At 42.4% G+C, this 20,562-nt stretch overlaps 2 protein-coding genes across 2 annotated transcripts; both read right to left on the bottom strand.

Moving 5' to 3' along the window:
• Window positions 1-4,768: 4,768 nt before the first annotated feature.
• Window positions 4,769-8,497, bottom strand: oacyl (O-acyltransferase like). The gene is made up of 15 exons (XM_030085651.1): window positions 8,422-8,497; window positions 7,705-7,838; window positions 7,537-7,615; window positions 7,319-7,454; window positions 7,022-7,231; window positions 6,744-6,940; window positions 6,561-6,663; window positions 6,393-6,494; window positions 6,132-6,297; window positions 5,968-6,047; window positions 5,741-5,851; window positions 5,464-5,587; window positions 5,200-5,386; window positions 4,979-5,121; window positions 4,769-4,892 (listed from the first exon to the last, which is right to left on the bottom strand). Exons 1-15 carry the CDS (start codon window positions 8,486-8,488, stop codon window positions 4,797-4,799), a joined length of 1,935 nt encoding a protein of 644 aa, XP_029941511.1. The 5' UTR covers window positions 8,489-8,497; the 3' UTR covers window positions 4,769-4,796.
• A 3,036-nt stretch (window positions 8,498-11,533) lies between these two features.
• Window positions 11,534-19,959, bottom strand: znf532 (zinc finger protein 532). Its single transcript, XM_030085635.1, has 9 exons — window positions 19,466-19,959; window positions 15,229-17,581; window positions 14,796-14,977; window positions 14,072-14,248; window positions 13,296-13,458; window positions 12,890-13,195; window positions 12,493-12,605; window positions 12,130-12,253; window positions 11,534-12,049 (listed from the first exon to the last, which is right to left on the bottom strand). Exons 2-9 carry the CDS (start codon window positions 17,548-17,550, stop codon window positions 11,546-11,548), a joined length of 3,891 nt encoding a protein of 1,296 aa, XP_029941495.1. The 5' UTR covers window positions 17,551-17,581; window positions 19,466-19,959; the 3' UTR covers window positions 11,534-11,545.
• Window positions 19,960-20,562: the final 603 nt, after the last annotated feature.

Genomic DNA, 20,562 nt, shown 5'->3' with positions numbered 1-20,562 from the left:
TGCTGCCAGAGGCCTTTGAGATCACAGCTCCAATTATTCGGGTGCTTGAGGTCACCGCGCAAGAAAAGTTTGGTCCTGAAACTAATTGCAGGCGACCTGGTGTACGTGTGCTTACGAGCAGATTTCAAGTGTTGAACTCGGAGACCTCAAAACACGCACCCCGATGTACAGGATTGCAGGAAGGGATCTGGCAGCACAGACACTGGAAAAATACCGGCACATCTTCACCTATGACCTGCATGTGTCACATTCCTGCTGTAGTGAAGGACACCTAACCAAGCCCCCTCCCACACTCGCTTCAGATGTTTACTATGAGGCCTCCATCTGAGCTGCTGCATGCTTACAAACACACTGTAGCAAAAACAACTTTGAAACTCTTTCAGTTATTGAATTGTTTGTATGCATACAGTCACACTGATCCAATAAAACATTGCAATAAACTCAAGCACTGATATCTGATATGTGACAGTAATTACCTAATTACCCAATAAGTGTATAAGCCCCACATTTAGAATATATCTAAAGATCTGCATTTCTACTTTTTGAAGTCGAAAGTTTTAAATTGAACTCTTATCGCCTGTGTGGTGCAATTTCTTGGCGGCTTGGAGCTCATTCGGTCCCGGCGTTGCAAGACAATAAAGCTGTCACCAGCTCAGAGCAATCAAGTGTAATTTGATTTCATCTGGACCAAGTGTGCCGAAATAGATCCTCCCCCTGGCCCTACAACAGCCTACTGCATCTTTAAGCCTGAGCACATAAACAACAACCTAAAAAGACGTGAGCTTTAGGAACCACTAAGCCTTTTTTTTTCTTTTTGACACATTTTTTTAATTTCTGTCACTGCTTCAAAATGTATGAGCTTTGAAGAGGTGACAGAAAACAAACAAGCTGGGTAGTAAAAATTGTAAACTCATATTTCTAATCATGAGATTTAAAAAAAATATCCCAGGAATCCAAAGTCTGACCTTCCTTCAGCTGATTGTGTTGTGTTTGTTGAATAGTTCAGTGTGTATCTTCCCATTAGCAGTGCAAGTGAAGCAGTGACTGACAGCATTCACCGTTCCCACAGAAAACCACAAACACATGTTGAACTAGTTCCCTCACAGACGAATCATAACTGATAGAAGCGTTTATATCTACTTGTGGATTAAAGTATTTGCCTGAAGGGACTTTCCAGCCATGCAAAGCAGTACGTACCCTTTTCATAGCCGTGTGGTTGAGGATACAGACTTATGATGTAGGACTCCAGCATGAGCTCAGGCAGAGTCTCGGGGTGTGAATCTATTTTTAAATATAACCCCCGCAAGTACAAAGTCGGTTACCTGATATTGTAGACATGTGCCGATCTCGAACATTTAATACTCGATATCTATATTTACAGACCGTTTCAGTGATGACCTACTTTGAAGACTTGAAGATTTTCACTTTAATTGTGAGATTTTTTTTTTTACTATTCATATAGAATTTTGACTTTTGTTTGTTTATTCTTCAAACTACTTTAAAATACATGTTTGTGTGTCAGTGGCAAAGTAAATAAAAATAGTGAGATCATTATGTATCCTCAAATCTAGCAACATTTATAAAAAAAACTATGTCTAATGCAAAATGAAAATTAACTAAAGTTGAAAAAGTTTAAAATACATGAAACATGAATATAAAAACAAGATGCAATGAATATTTTTATTCTCAGTAGAAACAAACCACTTATCAGATATTTCAGATTGGACATTTTTCTTTATTTATGACAAGTATTGATCCCTTTGTTGTTGTTTTTGTTTGTTTGTTTGTTTTGGGTTTTTGTTTGAAGATTGCACACATACAATTGTTAAAAAGAACTGACAGGAAAGGCGTAAATGAGCCACTGGCTTCAGTCTATTCCTTTCCTTGATTTATTTAAAATGAATATTATTTGTTTTGTTGTATTGAGTCATTTAATTGAGCTCTTTCTCTCCTTTCATTGTTATTTTGAGTTTTAAAAGCATATATTTAGTTGGTTCAACCTTTGCTTCTGAAGGGTCTTCAGTAAACCATCTGTTGCATTTATAAATATTCAGCACTATTTTCTTGCTTCAACCTGTGCTCCTATCTTTAAATGAGCGGCAGATTTATGGCAGAGCATCTCATGGTTGCATAATTGCTCCTGAAAACAGGTGTGCTTTAAAATCAGCACATTGTAAATATTGATGGTCTCTGTTCTCTATTAAAGCAGCAATGAACGCCTCACATCTGTCCTTATGAAATAAATCAGATCCTTCAAAAGACTAATAAAGTCTATTTTAGTTTATGCTTCACTGATGCAAGCCAAACTACTATAAGTGTGTGAAACCACTATTGTTAGTGTGTGCAACAAACAAGTGACACTTTTTATGAATGAGTGCACGTTAAACAACAGCCAGTAAATCAACGTCTTGTCCTTTTACTCCTTTTTGTTCCATTATATAATCCCACTGGCCTCATACCTGTTCTTGATTTGTAAATCTATTAAGCAACAGAGAGAACTGTATCAGTCTTCAGGTGTTTATATAACTTTTTCTTTGTTTGAAGAAAAAGTTTTGAATACAGGCTCATACATCTGAATTAGTTTCTATGTTTTGATGTTATATAAAGAACTGCTTTTTGCAAACAACAATTCAAAACTAAACTTGGCCCAAGTTTTGCAAGTTTTAGGAGTGATTAAAAGCATCCATTTGCTGATTTTTTAATTCAGGCTTTATCTAATTTAGCGGTGTTGGAGCCACAAACTCATCTCAGTGTTTTTGGCCATGAACTGTAAAGTAAACTTGCATGCAGATAAGCTTTATTAATTGGTGGCACTTTTCAATCAGACACCAAAACTAGTATTAGTGCTAAAAGAAAAAGAGTTCTGTTTGGATTAAAATGACAACATTAGTTAGTGTAACCTTTGTATATGCTGATGCCCTGAAATGGATTATTCGAGTTATATTTTAGCGACGTGTTTGATTCATCACATAAACACCAACCTCCTTTCTCTGTGAACTTTGTGAAAATGTTAATGTGGTAGCTGGACTTCATCTCGCCTCCGACCGAGGCGTTTTTATCTGACATGTGAGCGTGATGTCCAGCGTCCCTGTTCCAGTGACCAGTGTTTGTTATGAGAACAGGCTGAACCGGCTCATTCAGACAGGTCCTAAATAAGTCAGGACTCCTTGTAATGTGGCTGATAGATGGCGTGCTTGTGTGTGTGTGTGTGTGTGTGTGTGTGTGTGTGTGTGTGTGTGTGTGTGTGTGTGTGTGTGTGTGTGTGTGTGTGTGCCAGGCGGTAATTAGACAGCTTCTAAGAAGCAAGACTGTTAAAGTTTCCACAAGCAACTGCTGACGGGTCGACATGACTCCTGAATGCAAAAGCAGTTAATGAGACCGCTTATTGTGACTAATTGAAGAAATTACAATTTATTTTAGCTGAAATAAACCGAGAATATTACTATGACGCGGAAACATTTATCTTGCAATGGGAAGAATAAAGGTGTTACTCTGTTTAAAATTTTTTTTAATATTTTTTGGAATTTGTGGGGAAAAACATGTGAAAATACTCTGAGAGTCTCAGACATGTTGCGCCATCCGGGGCATGTTGTCCTGGGGTTTTTGGATTGGACGCTGCCCCGTTGAGTCACGCAGTCATGGAGAGAAAAGTATCGGCTTTCCAAAGCGGGATATATTTTTACACCGTGTTGTTACACAGTTTGCCCCGGCCTGGCGTCCGCTTCCCTTCCCAAAAACTGCCAGGACAGGGCACCAGGTGAAAAACTGCGCCGCACATGTGAGATATGTGTGCGCCACTGCTGGTTTTTGTCGGTGCGGCTGCTTAAAGCCATCCAGACGGTTCCGCTACACACCCAAGTAAGGCAGCCGAGAGTCGCATGAGACACATCTTTGCTTGGCTTTGAGAGAAATGACAATCCAACATCAATTTAGACAAATAAACACCCAAAATGATCTATTAGACCTGCACAACATGATAAACCAAACCTGTAACATGTTCAGAAACAGGAAATATTGTGGGATGAGACGTTTTAAATGACCACATAAGGACTACATGTGGACGGAGGCGCCGTCATCGAGGGGATGGAGGTTATTTCTTTGAGGCCGGGATGGAAACGCAGCCGTGTGTTCCTGCGTCAGAGGAAAGTGAGAGTCTTTCATTATGGCCTCATCAGCTGAGTCAGTGCCGCTTCGTGAAGTCTGACTCACGGCCATGGAAAGTGCACTTAAACTGTGGTCCAAGAGTTGTTGTATTGGCTTACACCGCAACTGTTAATAAATAGTTGGAGCGGGAGAGCAGCGGGATCAGTGATGCATTCGTCACAAGCAGAGCAAACGATTAAGTAACTCCACATGCCGGCTCTCTGACTGCTAAATAGCTTTCTTGAGATTCAGTAAATCAAATTAAGTTGCTGGTGAAGCTCGGGAGTAATCTTGAGTTGTTTTTTTTTTTCTGAAATCAATGGAAATAGTTTTCAAATGTGATATTATTACAAATATTGCAAAATATAGAAGTAACTTTACAAAATCCATGATAAGAAATGATGTGTTTATCATAGGCTTATGTACATAATTGTTTCTATGAGTATTTTAATTAAATTTTTTGTATATTTATATGGCTTCTTGCTCTATTTGTTAAATAATAAAAAAAAGACTTTCAAACCACTATGAAAAGATACTCACACTCTTGGAAACGAATGATTTTATTAAAGACATACAACAACAAACTTCACAATGCACACAATTAAAAAAAAAAAAAATAGGTGTGTGAGTGCTTGGTTCTCAGTATATTTATACTACCATTTTAGAAGAAGGTAAGGCCTCTCAATTAAAACGGTAAGCACATAGCTGACCGCCACTGTCAGCACCAGGTGACCCAGGAACAGGTACATCTAAAGAGGGCAGATACAAGCAAGTATTACGACACGCCAACAAACTGATGTCTGATATCTTCAAAAATTCCTTCTGAAATACTCACAAAATTAATATCCATGTAGTGGATTGGAGTCTCTTGTAAGCCGATGTAAAGGATGATGAAGACGGGATGAACCAGGTAGCAGGCGAAGCTGATGTTTGACAGAGGAACCCAGATGTTCAGAGACAAGAGCTTGTTGATATATCCTGAGAAAAGTGCAAATAAGAGGGGAATTCCATGAATTTGTAGAATCTAAAAATATGCACAAAAATAACCAGGCTGACCTCCGTAGCCCTCCTCACAGGCCAGCACGATCCAGGCCACGCTCAGAGCCCAGACCGGGCGGTGCAGGCCCTGATACAGAGCGTGTGGCGTGGACGGATCTGCTGGGGTTTCTCTCATGACGTAGGCCAGTCCGACTACCAACGCCATGCCTGAAAAGCAGCCGACCCAGCCCAGCGCCGCCTGCCACTGGAAACACCGGTAAGCACGTTAACACAGCGACATCGAGTCAGTATTTATTCCACTTGAAAATCATGTTTGCTCACCTTATGTTTCAGCAGCTGATATTCCTTTGTTGTCAGGTATATTCCAGTTAATACCCCTATTAGAAACGGCCCGTATCTCGTGTAGGGCTTCACATAGTAAGACAAAACATATTTCTCGGATGTCCTGCAAAATTTAAATACGTTACACTCACTGTAAAGAAATGCTAAAGAAATGTTGAATAGGAATTTGACAGTATAAGAGGATGGATGACTAAACGGTACAAAAGGGAGAACACATTTTATGCATTCCATGCAAACAGTCATCGGTGAGTCTCACATCGTCGATGGCTGAAAGACTGGGAGGTGGTGCAGGGCTGTTATGGTGGCGCTGACCACGGTGGTCATTAACAGGAGGAGTCCGGCCACGACCGCAAACACACCTTTATTACTGGTGAAGAGAAAACAAAGAGGTTTGTTAGTTTCACCGGGCTGGACATGGTGTGGTGGTTTAACTCTACAAACCTAAGCGATATTGTGAAAATATACCAAATGACATGAACATACAGTCTGTAGAGAAAGACCAATAGAGGCGTGGTGGCATAACACTGGAAGTCCAGAGACAGGTACCACGTCCAGGGGATGCACTGAGGAGAGAGGTGGAAGCAAACTGTTCAGATTTGAAGAGGAAACTTACTGAGATGTATCATCCGTCTCTCTGGAATACTCACGATCTCGTGCACCGGGAGCAGATTGCTGATCAGCAGTAAGTTGGCCCACCAGTACGTCTTACAGTCCATCAGTGTGTTGATGAACGGGAACCAGTAGGGTCCCCAGTGGACCAGAGAGATGAGTCCAATGGTGAGACACATGATGAAGACATGCAGAGGCTGAATCCTGCAGTTTATGCAAAGTAACAACTTTTCTTATGCTCTCATGCAGCAATACCACCATGTTATCTATAATTTTGTTTACATATTACATAAAAGCACCTTTTAACCCTCTTGAAGAGATAGTTCGCCACCAGGCTTGGGCTCAGTTTGTCCTCAGCTGTGCTGATGCTGCACAGCAGCGACCTGGCAGAGAGCAAACCCCTGCAAAAAGGAAAATATTTCATTCTTGACTCATTCTTCACACGTGCACCACTTTTCCATCCTCACCCCAACAACAGGAAGGTGTCTACAGCCAGAAACACGGGCCCACTGATGGTGAACACGTACAGCGGGCTGCTCTCAACTGTCGTCTTCCAGGTTTTGTAGTTATCTGCAACAGAAAGAGAGCGGCGTCGGTGAAGGGACGTGTGGTTGCTTGGTGCGTTACAGAGTGACGCCGTCCTCTCACACCGAGGTTGTTGATCACAGGGAACTGTGCGGAGTGGCCGCAGATGATCCACAGCAGGCTGAACACGCGGATGCCGTTCAGCGAGGAGTGGCCGCCTCCCGGGACGGCCGAGGATGTGCCGAGGACGCCTCTGGCGGCTGCTTGGAGAGAGAACGCCTGAAGGCAGCGATGCAGACCGCTCTCAGGAGAGCGCAGCCGTCTCGGATCGGAACCGACTGCAAAGGGAAACATTGTAGAAGGTGAACTCAGCAGTGAGGAATTGTTTACACATCTGTGAAACCCTTTGTTCTTGCCGTTGTCCTCGGACGTGCTGCTCTCATCTTCCTTGTCCGACGGCCCGTTGGTCCTCAGAGCCCCGTACAGGTTGAGGCCTGTGCCGAAAGCTGTGGTCTCCACGGTGGGGCCCACCTCTCTGTTCCCCTGGAACTTTATCATAGCTGAGTACAGCGTGGCTGCCAGAGGAACCGCAACCATCACGCAGCACACAAACCTACAGAGCAGGAAGCGTCAGTTTCAACCTTTTCATCGGAATGTTAAACGCGTGAGACGGTAAAGAGGGAAGAAATGGTTGACTGACAGGCAGGCGACGTCAGACGCGTCCGGATCAATGGTGTTGGACAGACAGTGGGTCATGATCATCTCCTGAGTGGACTCGTTGGCCAGGATGGACGGTAAAGGAGGAACGAGAGAGATCTGATGAAACTGGAGTCTGTCTAGAATAGGCGAAAAGTCAAATTGAATACAAAAATTAAAAAAAAAAAGGGTGCTAATTTAACTTTTCTTTTAACTACTGACCGTACAACACCAACAGCTGCACCTCCTCCTCCCTGCAGGAGTCAGGAACACAGAGCCCCACAAAGTACTGGATTGTTCCCTGTGACAATAATGATAGAAATACTACACGTTAAGTGAATGTTGTATTTCTGCCACCAGATGTCTGGCAGTGGTGACGGTTGTTGTTACCTGCCTGAGGAACACCTGGCAGTACTGTCCGGAGAACTCAGGGCCGCGGGCCGAGCGACACTGGCGCAGCAGGCCGGGCTGGTTGGCGTTGCCTCCCTCCACGTTACTGCCCATCTTTCCGAAGGCGTCGAACACTGTCGGAGACACACACAAGGCAAGCGAACAACTGCTGTTTAAAACACTCCACAGGCCCTTCCAGTGCAAAGTCACAGACAACAGAATCGGCAATGAACCAGGTGATTAGATAAAAGTAATAAACTTTTAACAAAAATGCAAGATAGTTCAGACAGAATATAGCTTTAATGATAGATTTGTGGTTTATAATATTGAATCAGGTTGACAAATATGGTTAAACACATGCACGTGCAGGTTGAATTGTGCAAGTGAAAACATAAACACACATATGTGACGTTTATTTATTGAGTTATACCTATATAATTACTGATCTATTAAATGCCACTTTAATTTGTTGTATTTAATAAACTTTAGCCATTTTTAAAAATTGTTTTAAAACTATTGAAATTGATTCAATAGCAGGTAATTACAATTTGGCAATTCTTTAAAACAAAATTAAACAATATTCAACCTATCAAAACTAATGCTATAATATAATAAAAAGCAATGGCGATATAATTAAAGGATGATTTTAATAGTTCTGTTTTGCAGTGCAGTCAAATCAAAAAAATTAAAAAAGTCTCATAAAAGAGAGACACTCACTGAGAACAGCGTACTCCTTCGGCCTGTCCTGCTTCAGCTCCCTGAGGAAAGTGTCGGTATCCATCATGCATCTCTGCGACACGGCCGAGGCCGGCGCGTTTTCCACGGCCACACATCCCCAAACCAACAGGAGGAAGGCCGCCTGACCAAGGGCCATCTCTGGACCGACTGCACGTGTTTCACTGAAGGAGGCGTTTAAATAACACGGAATTGGGACACTTCATCACCATGAAGTTCATCTTCACTGAGAGCTTGAAAAGCGGCTTCATTCGCCGCTGGGCTCCCCGACACCTGCCTTTCTCCCCCAGGTGTGAAAAAGGATTTTGTTCCAGAAAAGAGGATGAGAGGCCAACAAAAAGAGACACGCTGTGATTTTGTGACGACACGAGACAGACATAATTAAAGTGCAGGTCCCAATATTAACAGCTTAAAAACAAGCCAGACAACATTCCACTGTTTTCTCTTTTGATTGTTCTTGAAATGAAACATGTTGAGTTTACATTAGTGTTTTTTTTTTTTTAAGCAACTAAGCAATAAGAACCAAAATTTTGCAAATATATATAATCATGCGATCTGGTGACTTAGATAGATACCTGAAAAATAAGTAGCTCTTGCTGAGCTGATCAACATATTTATTGAAATTTGTTCTTTTCGACAATTTGTTTCAACTTATAGAGGAAAAGGCACCTCAGATCTGTTTCTTAAACTAATAGCTTCCAAAGAGCCACTAGAGGGGGACATTGCCCTCACTGTCAGACGGATTTCCAGGAAGCAATACATAGAATGATTGTCATGCATTTAGTTAGAACTGTGTCCCAAAAGGCCCCTTGTTTCACAAATGACAAAAAAATCACCCACTGACTCCTGGTTTTATACACTTTAATTTGTATTAAATGGTTTGAATACATATATTAAAAAAAAAAAAAACATCCTTGAATCATTCATTGCTATCAAATCAGATCTGCTGGGAGCATTTTAGTTGTTTCATAGATTTTTTTTTGGGGGGGGGGTTGAAAAATATTTGTTTTTATTTAAACTGAAGAAAAGAACAGAAGATTTGTCAGTGTTCATGCAGGATGAGTAGGCTATACAGAAAACAGTATCTCTAATTTTGTCCATCAGTGACCAGAAACAACATTTCCTTTATAATGTGACATAAAACACTTACTCCTAACTAGGAAGGCAGGATACAGCTATTATTGCAAATCTAGAAACAGGTTTACAGCGCGTTTAATATTGGACTGCTTGTTGCTCCTTGTAGTTTAAGTGCTTTCATGTGATTTAGGAAGCAAATGAATGACAACTGGATTTATATAAACTCTCACCAGTCATCAGAAATGACGGGAAAGTTTGAACCGCAATGAGTCTAATGTATGCATCCCGTTCGTTTGCTTATGCACACAATGTGTTCCAGCTCTTTAGTTAAGTGGAACTGTAAAGGCAAATGAAAGAGCTGTAAGATGCTGAAAATCAATAAAGACCTGAGTGGAACCACGCAGAGTGTTTAACACTTTCTAATACCCATTTCGCTGGACAGCATTTCTTCCATTAAATCTATGAGAATAGATAGTTGTTTTAGTTGTAGCATTTCGATGCAGCAGCAGCGAGCAGCAGAAGCATGAGTGATGGTGAGAGGATTTCTGATGTCTTTTCTTGGAGAAGAACTGATGTCTGCTGTGCTCTCGACATCAGATCTCACTCCCGTCAGGTTTCATCATTTATTGACATAAAGGACAACTCCGTATACAAGCATCAGAAACTTCAAGAAATGGCAGCGGTAGCAGCAGCGGGATACATTCTAGTAAACAAACACACACACACACACACACAGACTGCCTCTCACATGCAGTTCTACAGCGCAACAACTTCAAAGTCTGGTTGACTTTGTAGAAAAACAACTGTCCAAATCGGAGTGTGTTTTTAACATGAACGAAGCTGTGGATTACAATCATCAGATGGCGTCTGAGTTCTCTATTTGCCATGAATTACTCAGTTTTACCGCCAACTTTACATTCATAAATTCCCTTTAGTTTTGTGGGTTTTCCCAGTGTACCTCATACCAGTGAATATTTATTAAGCCACATCACCAACAAGAACCACAGGCTGAAGAAAGATTAAAATAAAATGAAGCGCTCAACTGTAGAGTCATTACAATGTATTGTTATTGTGCTGTAATGACAGATTTCATACAGGTGACACTTTTTCAGTGAAGGGCAAGTGCTTAAATGTTTTAAATATTCATATACATAAACATTTTTAGGTGAATTTCAATCTCAAACAGCTGCCATTTATCATATATTAAGACAGAAATGAAACATCAACATAAAAAAAAACAATCCTTTAGGAAATAGTTTTGAAAAAAAAGCACATTTGGCTCAAGTTTTTGTCTTTTAAAGATAAAAATAACATCATGTATAAACCCTGGACCTCATTTTAGATTCTTCCACTATTCGAGATTAGTGTTGATATGTAGATGTCAGTAAGGCGGTATTAAAATAGAGCTGATGATCACCTTCTTCTTCAACTGATTGTCCTGAAATGTCACTTTAAATCATCCTAAAGATGCAGCAGTGATTATGTTTTGGGATCATTTTTCTTCTTGTTAGTATCATTAAACCTGAGATAGGTTTTTTCCTCTTTCTTTTTCTTTTTTGTTATTGTCGCAGATAAGCTTGGAAAAAAAATGATCATTCATAAGAATATGAGCAGAAATCGAGGACCTTGGATATGTATGATCTTTAGAGAAAGATGAAATTCCCACAGTTATTTACATTTTGTTTAAAAAGACATTCATTGGACATCAGCAGCACTTACTGCTGACTGTATGAGGATTAATCCCATTACACAATTGATCTATACATTAACTAGTGAGAACAGAAACTGTTTAAAATAAAAAAAACTCTCCTGAAAAAACATCTAATAAAGTCCTATAGATAGATCTACAAGATACAAACACTATCTTGTTCAGTTTACTGAAAGACACATATATTACATATATATTGTGTGTATTGTATACATATTGTAATCAGCTGTATGTACAGTGAGTCATGTATTTGCAGCATGACCACAGCCGGTGCATGTGTGTTGAAAACACATCTGAGGCAACGGTGAAAGTGTCTTTCTCTCACTTTTCGGCCGTGCTCAGTCTCTTGGCCTTGATGAACGCCATCCCGTGCGTCCTCATGTGCGTATTCAAGTTCCCTTCGGTCTCAAACAGCTTGCCGCACACCTTGCACTTGGTGTTCGGCGTGCCGTCGTCGTTTTCGTCCGCCACGTCCAGCTGGTTCTCCCTCTGGCTCTCCTCGTCCTCCCGGCCCCGTCCGCTGTACCGGCCGAGACCCTGCGGCTCCTTGAGCCGGTGGACGATGAAGAGGTGCCGCGCCAGCGAGGGGTGGGAGGTGTAGCACAGGCCGCACTCCCGGCACTGGTAGGACGAGCGGTCCGACTTGTGCTGGGGGATGTGCTCGTGGAAAGCGGTGATGTTTTCCGTGGTGAAGCTGCAGACGGCACACTTGTGAACTTTGAGGATGTTCACCTTGAGCCTCTTCAAGGGCTGCGAGTCGGAGCCTCGGGAGTTCAAACCGGTCGACCTATCCTCTTCTTCTTGCTTCCTTTTGGGGCTGCAGCTCTGCGGAGGAGATTTTATTAAAATGAGAGATTTGCATCGAAGACTCGATATTCACTAAGTTGTAACTGCTGCCACTGTACCATGTCCTTGCCAGGTGAGTCCTCAACGGTCTTTCCTCCTTCGTCTTTCACGCCATGCATGATCTGAACGTGCTGATCCAGCAGCACTCTCTTAGTGAAGGGCTGACTGTGAGCCGGACAGTGCCTGGTGAATTAGAGTCATGAGGAGTGTTTAGAATCAACCACAAGACTCAGCCTTGTAAACTGTGACTTATAAACCTTTTGTTCATAACGTCATCGAAGAAACTGAAATAAAGCAGATCTGGTTTTTCTTTTCGTGCCTCATAAATGCTGATAGAGCAAACCTATCCCGAGAGTAGAACACGGGTGATTTTATTCAGATACTGTACTCTGATATATATATATATATATATATATACTCACGGGCAGGTGTACGTCTTTCGGAGTCCGTTGTGTTTGAGGCGATTGTGTCGACAGAGACTGTGTGAAGAACCGAAGGACTTGTCACACTGTCGGCATGGGTGCTTCTTTAGAGTCTGGGGTGCGAGAAAAAAATGTAGAAATAAATGCTTTAACAAAGTAAAAGTTGGGTATTAAAAGTGCCTCACCATGCTTTTACATTTGTTTTCATTCAAACAAGCTTTCTACCAGGATTGCACTTCAGTATTCAACACTCAGGTTTGGGCAGTACTGGGTTAAGACTGTGGATTCATGCTGCCATAACTCTACCGTTTCCTCCCAAGATGTATTATTTATCAATACTGAGCAGAATCTTGATAAAAAAAAATCAATGCAAAGCTTGACCACTTCAGATGTTCACCTTGCCGTGCTCTCGTCTCATGTGCGTCACAAACGTCTCCTTGGAAGTGAAGGCGCTGTTGCACACAGTGCATGTGTATCCTGAGCTGGAAGGACTCTTGAAGTCCGCTGAACAGTCACTGTTGGGTTTCTTCAAGGGTGAAAGCGAGAACTTCTTCTCCCTTTTTTCTTGCCCGTTGACATTTCCCGTGTCTTTAGTGTTGTGGGGACTGTTGCTGCTGTTGGAATTAGTGGGCTTTGTGCTCAGAGGAAGGTTGATGCCCAAGTTTGGTGGACCCTCAATGGTCTTTAGGCTTCCATGGATAGCCTGAAAGAGAGTCGCACGGAAACAATTACCACATAAAATTTGGGCTTTTCACATAAGACGGAATTATGAGAGTATCGGCGGTCAAAGGAGCAATATCTACCTTGATGTGATCCAGCATGAGTTGCTTCTGAGCGTAGTGCGTGGAGCAGTCAGGACATTTGAACACTGAAATTTTGTGACTGACAACGTGCTGATCGAAATGCGTGTAGAGCAAGGACTGCAGAGTGAACACCGTGTCACACATGGAGCATTTATAGATCACCCTGAAGAACAGAAAAAAAACCAATACTGTTAAATCATACCATAGTAAAAAAACCCAAAACAAAACAGGAAGTCATTCCATGCTCAGTCCCTGGCTGTTGCTGAGGAGATCCTGCCTTTTATTTCACGTCAGACTACTAATCAATGATTTTTCATTAAGATACAAACAAAGCAAAGTGAATCAGTCCATTGTTTAATGTTCAACGTCCTACTTAAAACTTGTGCCACAATCAGGGTAGAAACCATGAATCAACAACATGTCCAGCTGCTCATGAGCACCTGTAGCAGTACAACTGTGCTGATGACTGTCTATAAGTGAGTGAAAGGTTACTATGTGGAAAAAAAACACACAAAAACAATCAAGTTAAGCCTCCACATCAAACCCCACTAATCCTGCCAAGAAAGAATCAGATTTTCCACAGGAAAGATAATTTGATGTGGGTATCTGGTGACATTGGTGTGTGTCTTTGTCAGTGATTAGCATTTGTGATGATGAGTGGAAAGAAATGCATTTTACCTTTTTTTCACACATACAACATATGTTAATTAACTTATACTGTATATAACAAATATTAAAACAAATCTTTTTTTTTTGTTTAGCATTGAAAGACTTACTTGGGCTCTCCGGCCTTCATTCCTGGATGCTGTGTATGCGCATGTGAGTGCGTCCCAGGGGCAGATTTGAAGGCCATCGGGCACAAAGGACATTTGTAGAAGGTCTCACAATGAGTGGTCTGGATGTGCGACTTGAGAGTCGCAACATCAGCAAAAATCACACTGCAGTGAGGACAACTGGTGGGAGAAAGAATGTAGAACGAGAGAGACAGAGGTTACAAAATTCATTCAGCAAAAACAGTCGGTTTTAATTTTCTTAGAATATTCAAACTTGTTTGGCAAATCCATGTTAACCTTCAGCTAGTTTGAATTACATGCATACGATAGCAACTATGATTCAGGCCCGATTTTCATTGACGTTTACTTTGGCGACTACAATCATCCGAACATTTCTTTTTTACATTCTTAATATAAAGGATGGCTTGATTTGTTAATTGCGATTGTCCATTTTTGTCCTTTTTCATGAAATCCCATCGTATCTTGTATCATTTTCTAAATATACTTGGCACGCTGAAGCCAATATAATAACTGTTATTAAAAATGACATTTTAAGTGAACGCCTGGAAGACAAGCAAGTACATGGGACATTTAAATGAAAGCACAACCACTTACAGAAGAACATGACTCAGTATGGTACTTATACATTCATTGCATTATAAACTGTACAATAGAAGAAAAAAACAGGGTCTCTTCAGTACTGAGGTTTCAATGGAGGTAGACTGACCGGTAGCCGACTCTCCGGGTGTAATGCAGGCAGTTCTTGGTGACATGCGACTGGAAGTGGACAGAGCGGCAACTGGCACCACACTCCGGACAAATGTAAGGAGACTTGTGCTGATGGATTCGCTGGTGTGACAGAAAGCTGCACTGATTTGGGAGGAGCATTTGGCAAATGCTGCATGTTTTCTGTTGGAAGAGAAAATGAACACATCTTAGTATTTTCCTTGAGAATATTGAGGGAGAGACAAAGATTACATTAAGTGACAGCATCTTCACATGAAGACCTTAACTACTAATTGATGAGTTAGTTCAGAGGAAAAAAGAAGGCACAGTATTTGGTTTCTCGTTCTTGATTGAAGTTTTTGCACTAATGGCCAAAGTTTCCTAAAATAACTTCTTCAAAGTTCTGCATCTGTCCACACCTTGCATGCACCTACCTGACCACTGGACTCCAGTGCTTGTTGATAGTGCATTGCTAGCGAGCTGTCATCCTGGAACATTTCGTTGCACTCCAAGCATTTCAGGCTGTGCCTGCAGAGCTTCGCAGCGTCGTCTTCCAGTGGCATGGCTGCCACAAGAGGAGCACTGCATGGAGCTGAGATCACCGCAGCTTGGGTGGCTCCACTGGAAGATTTACCTTGGATTTGTCCTGTACCTGCTTGAGGAGTTGCACTCGTGCCGGTGACGCTGGGTGATTCTGATGAAATCGATGCACTGATCATCTGATCTGCAGGTATAGGTTTCAGGATCAGATGCGAGCATTGCATGACCATCCCTTTGTCTTTGTGGCTCCTGGCGTGAGACAGGAGGCTGCATTTGTTGTAGAACACAAGACTCTTGGCGCAGTGGTTGCAAGTCACCTCAATCCTCACACTGCGGCGCTCATAATGCTGTGTCAGGCTCTTCTCCAGAGCAAACGAATCTCCACACTCCAGGCACTTGTAGCCTCGTGAGGGTAGAGAGATACAGGCGGCGGTTGGTGGAGACAGGTTTGGGATGTACACTGGCACTGGGTTCATGCTGCTCAGGACTTTATTGAAGGCGTCCACTACGGAGCTTTGCGAGCTGGTGAACACCTGAACCCGGGAGACTTTCTTTGAGGCCTGGCCAGAAAGAATCTTCTGCTGTTTCACTTGTGATGATTGTTGCTGTGGCTGTTTGGAGGAGGACAGGGCCTGTTGGAGATCGCAGGCCGCAGAGGACAGCGTTTGAGGAAGAAGATTGAGATTACTAAGATGGACTGTCTTTGGCACGAGTTTGGCATTAGCCAGACTGGAGGCAGGTACCATGACAGTCTGTTGCTGGATCGCATTAGCAGCTTTTAAAATGGCGCTGCTGGCACTTTGCATGGACGCAGCAGGGATGACTGTTGCTTTGACTGTGGTGTTGTTGGCCAGCTTCAGGTTGATGACCTGTGAGCCAGCTGTTTTGACTGCCGAGACTGGCAGGAATGCTGTTGCCACAGGTTTAATAGTCATTTGCTTAGTTATTTCAATGGAAGGGCCTCCGGGTGTGGCTACCACAGTGGCTGGCAAAGACGATTTTGTCGGAGATGAGAAAATTGTATTTGTAGTTGCCAGGAGAGATGGGTTGTCTCCTTTTTTAAGACTCTCTGGATCAAACTCCGGGAGAATTCGAGTGACAGTACGTTTGATATGCCCGGATGAAGTTTTGATTGTTTTTATTCTCACTTTGGGAATGACTGGGGCAGTGTCTGTGGTTGAGGAAGGAGAGCCTTTGCTGCTCCCCTCACTGATGACGCTTGACGGGCTGTCCATCTGTCTCGTTAGCAACCTCTTTGCAAACTCCAGGGCAGACTCTTGCTCCTGAGACTTCTCTGGAACCTCCACATTTTCAGCACCCTTAATGGAATCTTTCTGTGCTGCTGGAGAATCAAAGGTACTTAAGTCCACAGCGTTGGACTTTTTGGCACTCAAAGCTGCAATGGCTGCGATACAGGATGACAGCTTCGTAGAGGACTTAGACTTAACTTGAGGAACATTGTTCATATTTGCAACTCCAGATGATTCACCAGCTTCTCTGCCTTCTGGATCTTGAGACTTCAGGGGAATTTCTTTGAGTACCTCCTGATCAAATGTGGGCTGAGAGGGCTTGTGAAACTTAAAACCACTTACTGTGCTGTTGTTGTTATTTTGATCAGGTTTTTGGTCTCCTTCGGTTTTGGACTTGGAACCACCGTCCACAGTTGATTTTAGAGTCAGTTCTTCTTTCTTAGCAGTGGGCTTATTGGGGTTTTGACTTCCTCGCTTGTCTGTGAGATCATCTACCTCAATTTTCTCATCATCGTCAAACTCCTCTGCACTCGAGATTGGACTGAACTGACTGAAGGCGGATGGCTGGCTGTTGACTTTCTGTCTGTCCTCTTTAGGAGGATTCCAGCCATTGTTGATGTGAGCAGCAGATGAAATCGTGGGCAAGAAGCCATTATGAAGTCCATTGCTGAAAGAATGTGGTTGGAGATGGGAATGAAAATTCCCATTCCTGTCTGGAGTAGGTCCACCATGTTCACTGGAGTCTGAGTTCCGAATGTTCTTAACAATGACACTGACGCCAACATCATGCGCCGTTGAGGCGCTGTTGGCCTCTTCGCCAGTCGCCACACTGCCAGGGGTTTGCTTCAGTGGTCCGTCGCTGTCATCGTGGTGGCCCGATTCTATGGCGGCTTTGGGATCCACCATGTCGGGGATGTCGAAGGCCGCCAGCAGGTCATCAAAATCTGGCGTCTTCATGTCTCCCATGGTCCTATTCCTGTTTTAATGTGGAGATCACCTGGTGAACACAAAGGAGAGGAAAAAAAACAAGTTAAAATAGATGTTTACCATGTGTTATTTTATCCTTAACTTTTGATTGTTTGAATGATTTGACATGGCCATTCAATTTTTTTTTAATCGTGTTCTTGTTGGTTATTAGTATATGGGAAATTAAAAGTCTTATTTCGTATAAAAAGTAGTTTCATCAATATTGGGAATCAAATTTTGTTAATGTTAAAGCTTGATGCTTTGTAAATTGGTGCTCAATGTTTTGGTGCTGAATGTTTAATATTTTCATGGTAGATTGACAAATAAGCCGTAGTGTAGAATATGCTGTTGTGGATTAAAAACCAGTCTTTCTTGACAAAGACATTTTATTGCAATATTAAAGCTGCAATCCATGCATAAGAGTGACGTGCAGTTTATGAAGATTTTTGGTTCAACAGTCACTTGGATGCAATGTTCTCCAAACATCAGAGGCCACTTTTTATGACCAACTATACTAAGAAGTGCACATTTAACAGTGTGTATTTATGGATTGATTGGGATGGTTAGCAGTGTATCTTTCAGTTTTCATGAAGTTTTGCTCTGCTAAGAATTCTCAGCAATACGAAATGTTTCTGTTATGATGTCAGTCCTCTCAATGGAGAAAAGACAGTACTGCTTTAGTGCTAAAAATGTGAAAACTTAATGTTTTCATGTTGGGGCTGGGTGTATTGTCATAAAATACTGTTAAAATTGTTTGTATTTCATGAACAGAATTCACACCGCAATAAAATATTCTACCCTGAAACACTGAATTGCGAAACAAAAACCGAGCCAAACTTAGCCATAGTATTCACATTTTGAAAGTGTTTTCACTATTTCATTTCATACGAGTTTACTTGTTTATGTATTTCTCAACATCACTATGTTATTGGTATGTCTTCTGTTCGGCTTTGAACCAAGCCTTCATTCCAATATTTAACGAGGGTGCTAAAGAAATGAGTGTTAACTTTTCACCAGAAGATGTTTTACACAATGAATACATTCGATGTGTTTAGATTGCGATATCCCTGACCTGAGTATTTAATGCAACATGACAGTTTGTTTCCCATTAAGAAGACTGTCTCTTGTCAAACTGATTACAGGGGTGACATGTAAACAGTTTGTCAGCTGTAATAAATATGACAAATATATTTTATAAAAAAAATACAATGTATTTACCCACGAGGATCTGTTATTACGTACTGGTTCTTCGTGTATTTTGTGAGAAACATGTTTTAGCAAAGCCGTGTTCGATGTAGCTTATTTTGTTCCAGTAAACTACAGGATGTGTGTATAATGTGCTGTCTGTATGCATTGTGGGTGTTTTGGCACTTAAAGCACAGTGGTCGAGCGGCTCTGCTTGTATTTCCTCCTGTCTGATTCAAATTTGCTGCCACATGTAAATATCTGCGTCTCACAGTCTCAGGTGTAGCTCAACATAAGAATAATACTGATTTAATCCAGGTCATTTGATTGCAACAAGGATGTGGCCGAGGTGAAGGAGACGACTGGGAGAAGGAGACGTGTTATGGAGGGAGAGGGCAGGCTGCAAATGCAGTGAGAGGGGGAAAAAAATGGCTGCTGAGCTTGTGAGGGGCTGCAGCAGAGAGAGAGAGGCCTGGTGGAAAAAAAAGGAAAAAAAAAAAAAAACAACAACAACAAAATAGCCATGAGAGCTAGAGATGCATGACGTAGAAAGAAAATCAAGATTAAATACATGAAAAATACACAACACAGGGCCTGTCCCAACAATAACACTTTAATACACATGCACTGTTACCACCTGAAACTGACACACTGTGTGAAGAACTGCTGCAATCTCAGTAATAGAAAACAACAATGGTGGAAGCATGCAAGTGAATCAGCAACTCCTCACCCTCTTGCCTCCGTCTCTTTCCAGCCACTAGCCAAACCTTCTCTCCTTTCTTCCTTCCATCCTGCAACAGACAGAGTCACAACACTACTAACCCACAAAAGCCATCCACCCCACCCTGCCTGAAAAAAAAAAAAAAAAAAAAAAAAAAGTCTTGTTTCTTTCCAACCAGGCAAAAGGCCCAGAAAACAGGGTCAGGTTACATCCAGGGATGTGGTGAATAGTGGTGGTCCTGGTCAGGATCGTCCTCGGCCCCTCCACAGCACCATCGGCAGCACAAAGACATATAAACAGACAGATGGATCATGCTTCTGTGAGTGTGTGTATGCATGTGTGAGACTGCAGATTCACAGCAGACTTGCAGCCAGTCACGTCCCCCCCCGCCTGCCCTCGTCCCTTCCCAGATCTCCCTGCTCTCCTTGCGGCGAGGCGATCTGCACAGAGCCTCGACGTCCAGCGTGCGGCGAGCGGCGGCCCGAGCAGTGCCTTGTGTGCCATGGCTGTAAAGGGCTGCCATGTAGCAGCTCGGGCTGCCTCCGCAGCCTGCGTTGCACAGAGACGGCATTGTTCCTGTCAGCCCCTCCGTCTGCTTCAAACCGGTTTCAGCTGGTTCCGGTCACCCGGCATAAAGCCCCGTGCAGCAGCACGGCCTCAGAAACACCGAGGCAGAAGCGGCGTGCCCACCTCCCAGAAAGCACTGCAACATTTTTGCACTGATCGAGCCGCACGCTGTGATGTGGATGATGTGAAATGACGCTTGTTTGGACGGCTGGAGAAAGGGTTACAGGAGTTTGCACAACCATAAAATCAGGTCACACAGAGGTGAATAATAATGATGCAGGAAAATGTGATGTTAGCTTGAACAGAGGAACATTTAAAAAGAAATGCATGAAACATGATGACACAGAAAAGAAGTGACAAAAATATTCACGTGTAAAAAAGGAATGCAAGGGTGCGTGCAAATGTACTGCTGGAGAAATGAACAGCCTTATAAAAATATACTAACAAGTTAGGTGATTTTCATTGAGGCTGAACTCAATGTAATGTTTTGGTTTGATTTTCAGCCCGGAAAACTTTCGTCTGAAACACATTGGACTACT

Source organism: Salarias fasciatus, assembly GCF_902148845.1.
Source record: "Salarias fasciatus chromosome 7 unlocalized genomic scaffold, fSalaFa1.1 super_scaffold_4, whole genome shotgun sequence".
Lineage (NCBI taxonomy): Eukaryota > Metazoa > Chordata > Actinopteri > Blenniiformes > Blenniidae > Salarias > Salarias fasciatus.
The sequence above is the reverse complement of the archived record's forward strand: the minus strand, read 5'-3'. Positions and strand labels throughout refer to the sequence as shown.

Excerpts from the sequence above, each read along its gene's own strand:
- oacyl (XM_030085651.1), bottom strand. The coding sequence starts at position 8,488 with ATGATGGATACCGACACTTTCCTCAGGGAGCTGAAGCAGGACAGGCCG. Across the intron at positions 7,232-7,318 it reads GCGTCTGACGTCGCCTGCCT|GTTTGTGTGCTGCGTGATGG; the intron begins GTCAGTCAACCA and ends CCTGCTCTGTAG. Across the intron at positions 6,664-6,743 it reads CCCTGTGATCAACAACCTCG|ATAACTACAAAACCTGGAAG; the intron begins GTGTGAGAGGAC and ends TTTCTGTTGCAG.
- znf532 (XM_030085635.1), bottom strand. The coding sequence starts at position 17,550 with ATGGGAGACATGAAGACGCCAGATTTTGATGACCTGCTGGCGGCCTTC. Across the intron at positions 14,249-14,795 it reads ACCCGGAGAGTCGGCTACCG|TTGTCCTCACTGCAGTGTGA; the intron begins GTCAGTCTACCT and ends TTCTCCCACCAG. Across the intron at positions 13,459-14,071 it reads ATGAAGGCCGGAGAGCCCAA|GGTGATCTATAAATGCTCCA; the intron begins GTAAGTCTTTCA and ends TCTGTTCTTCAG.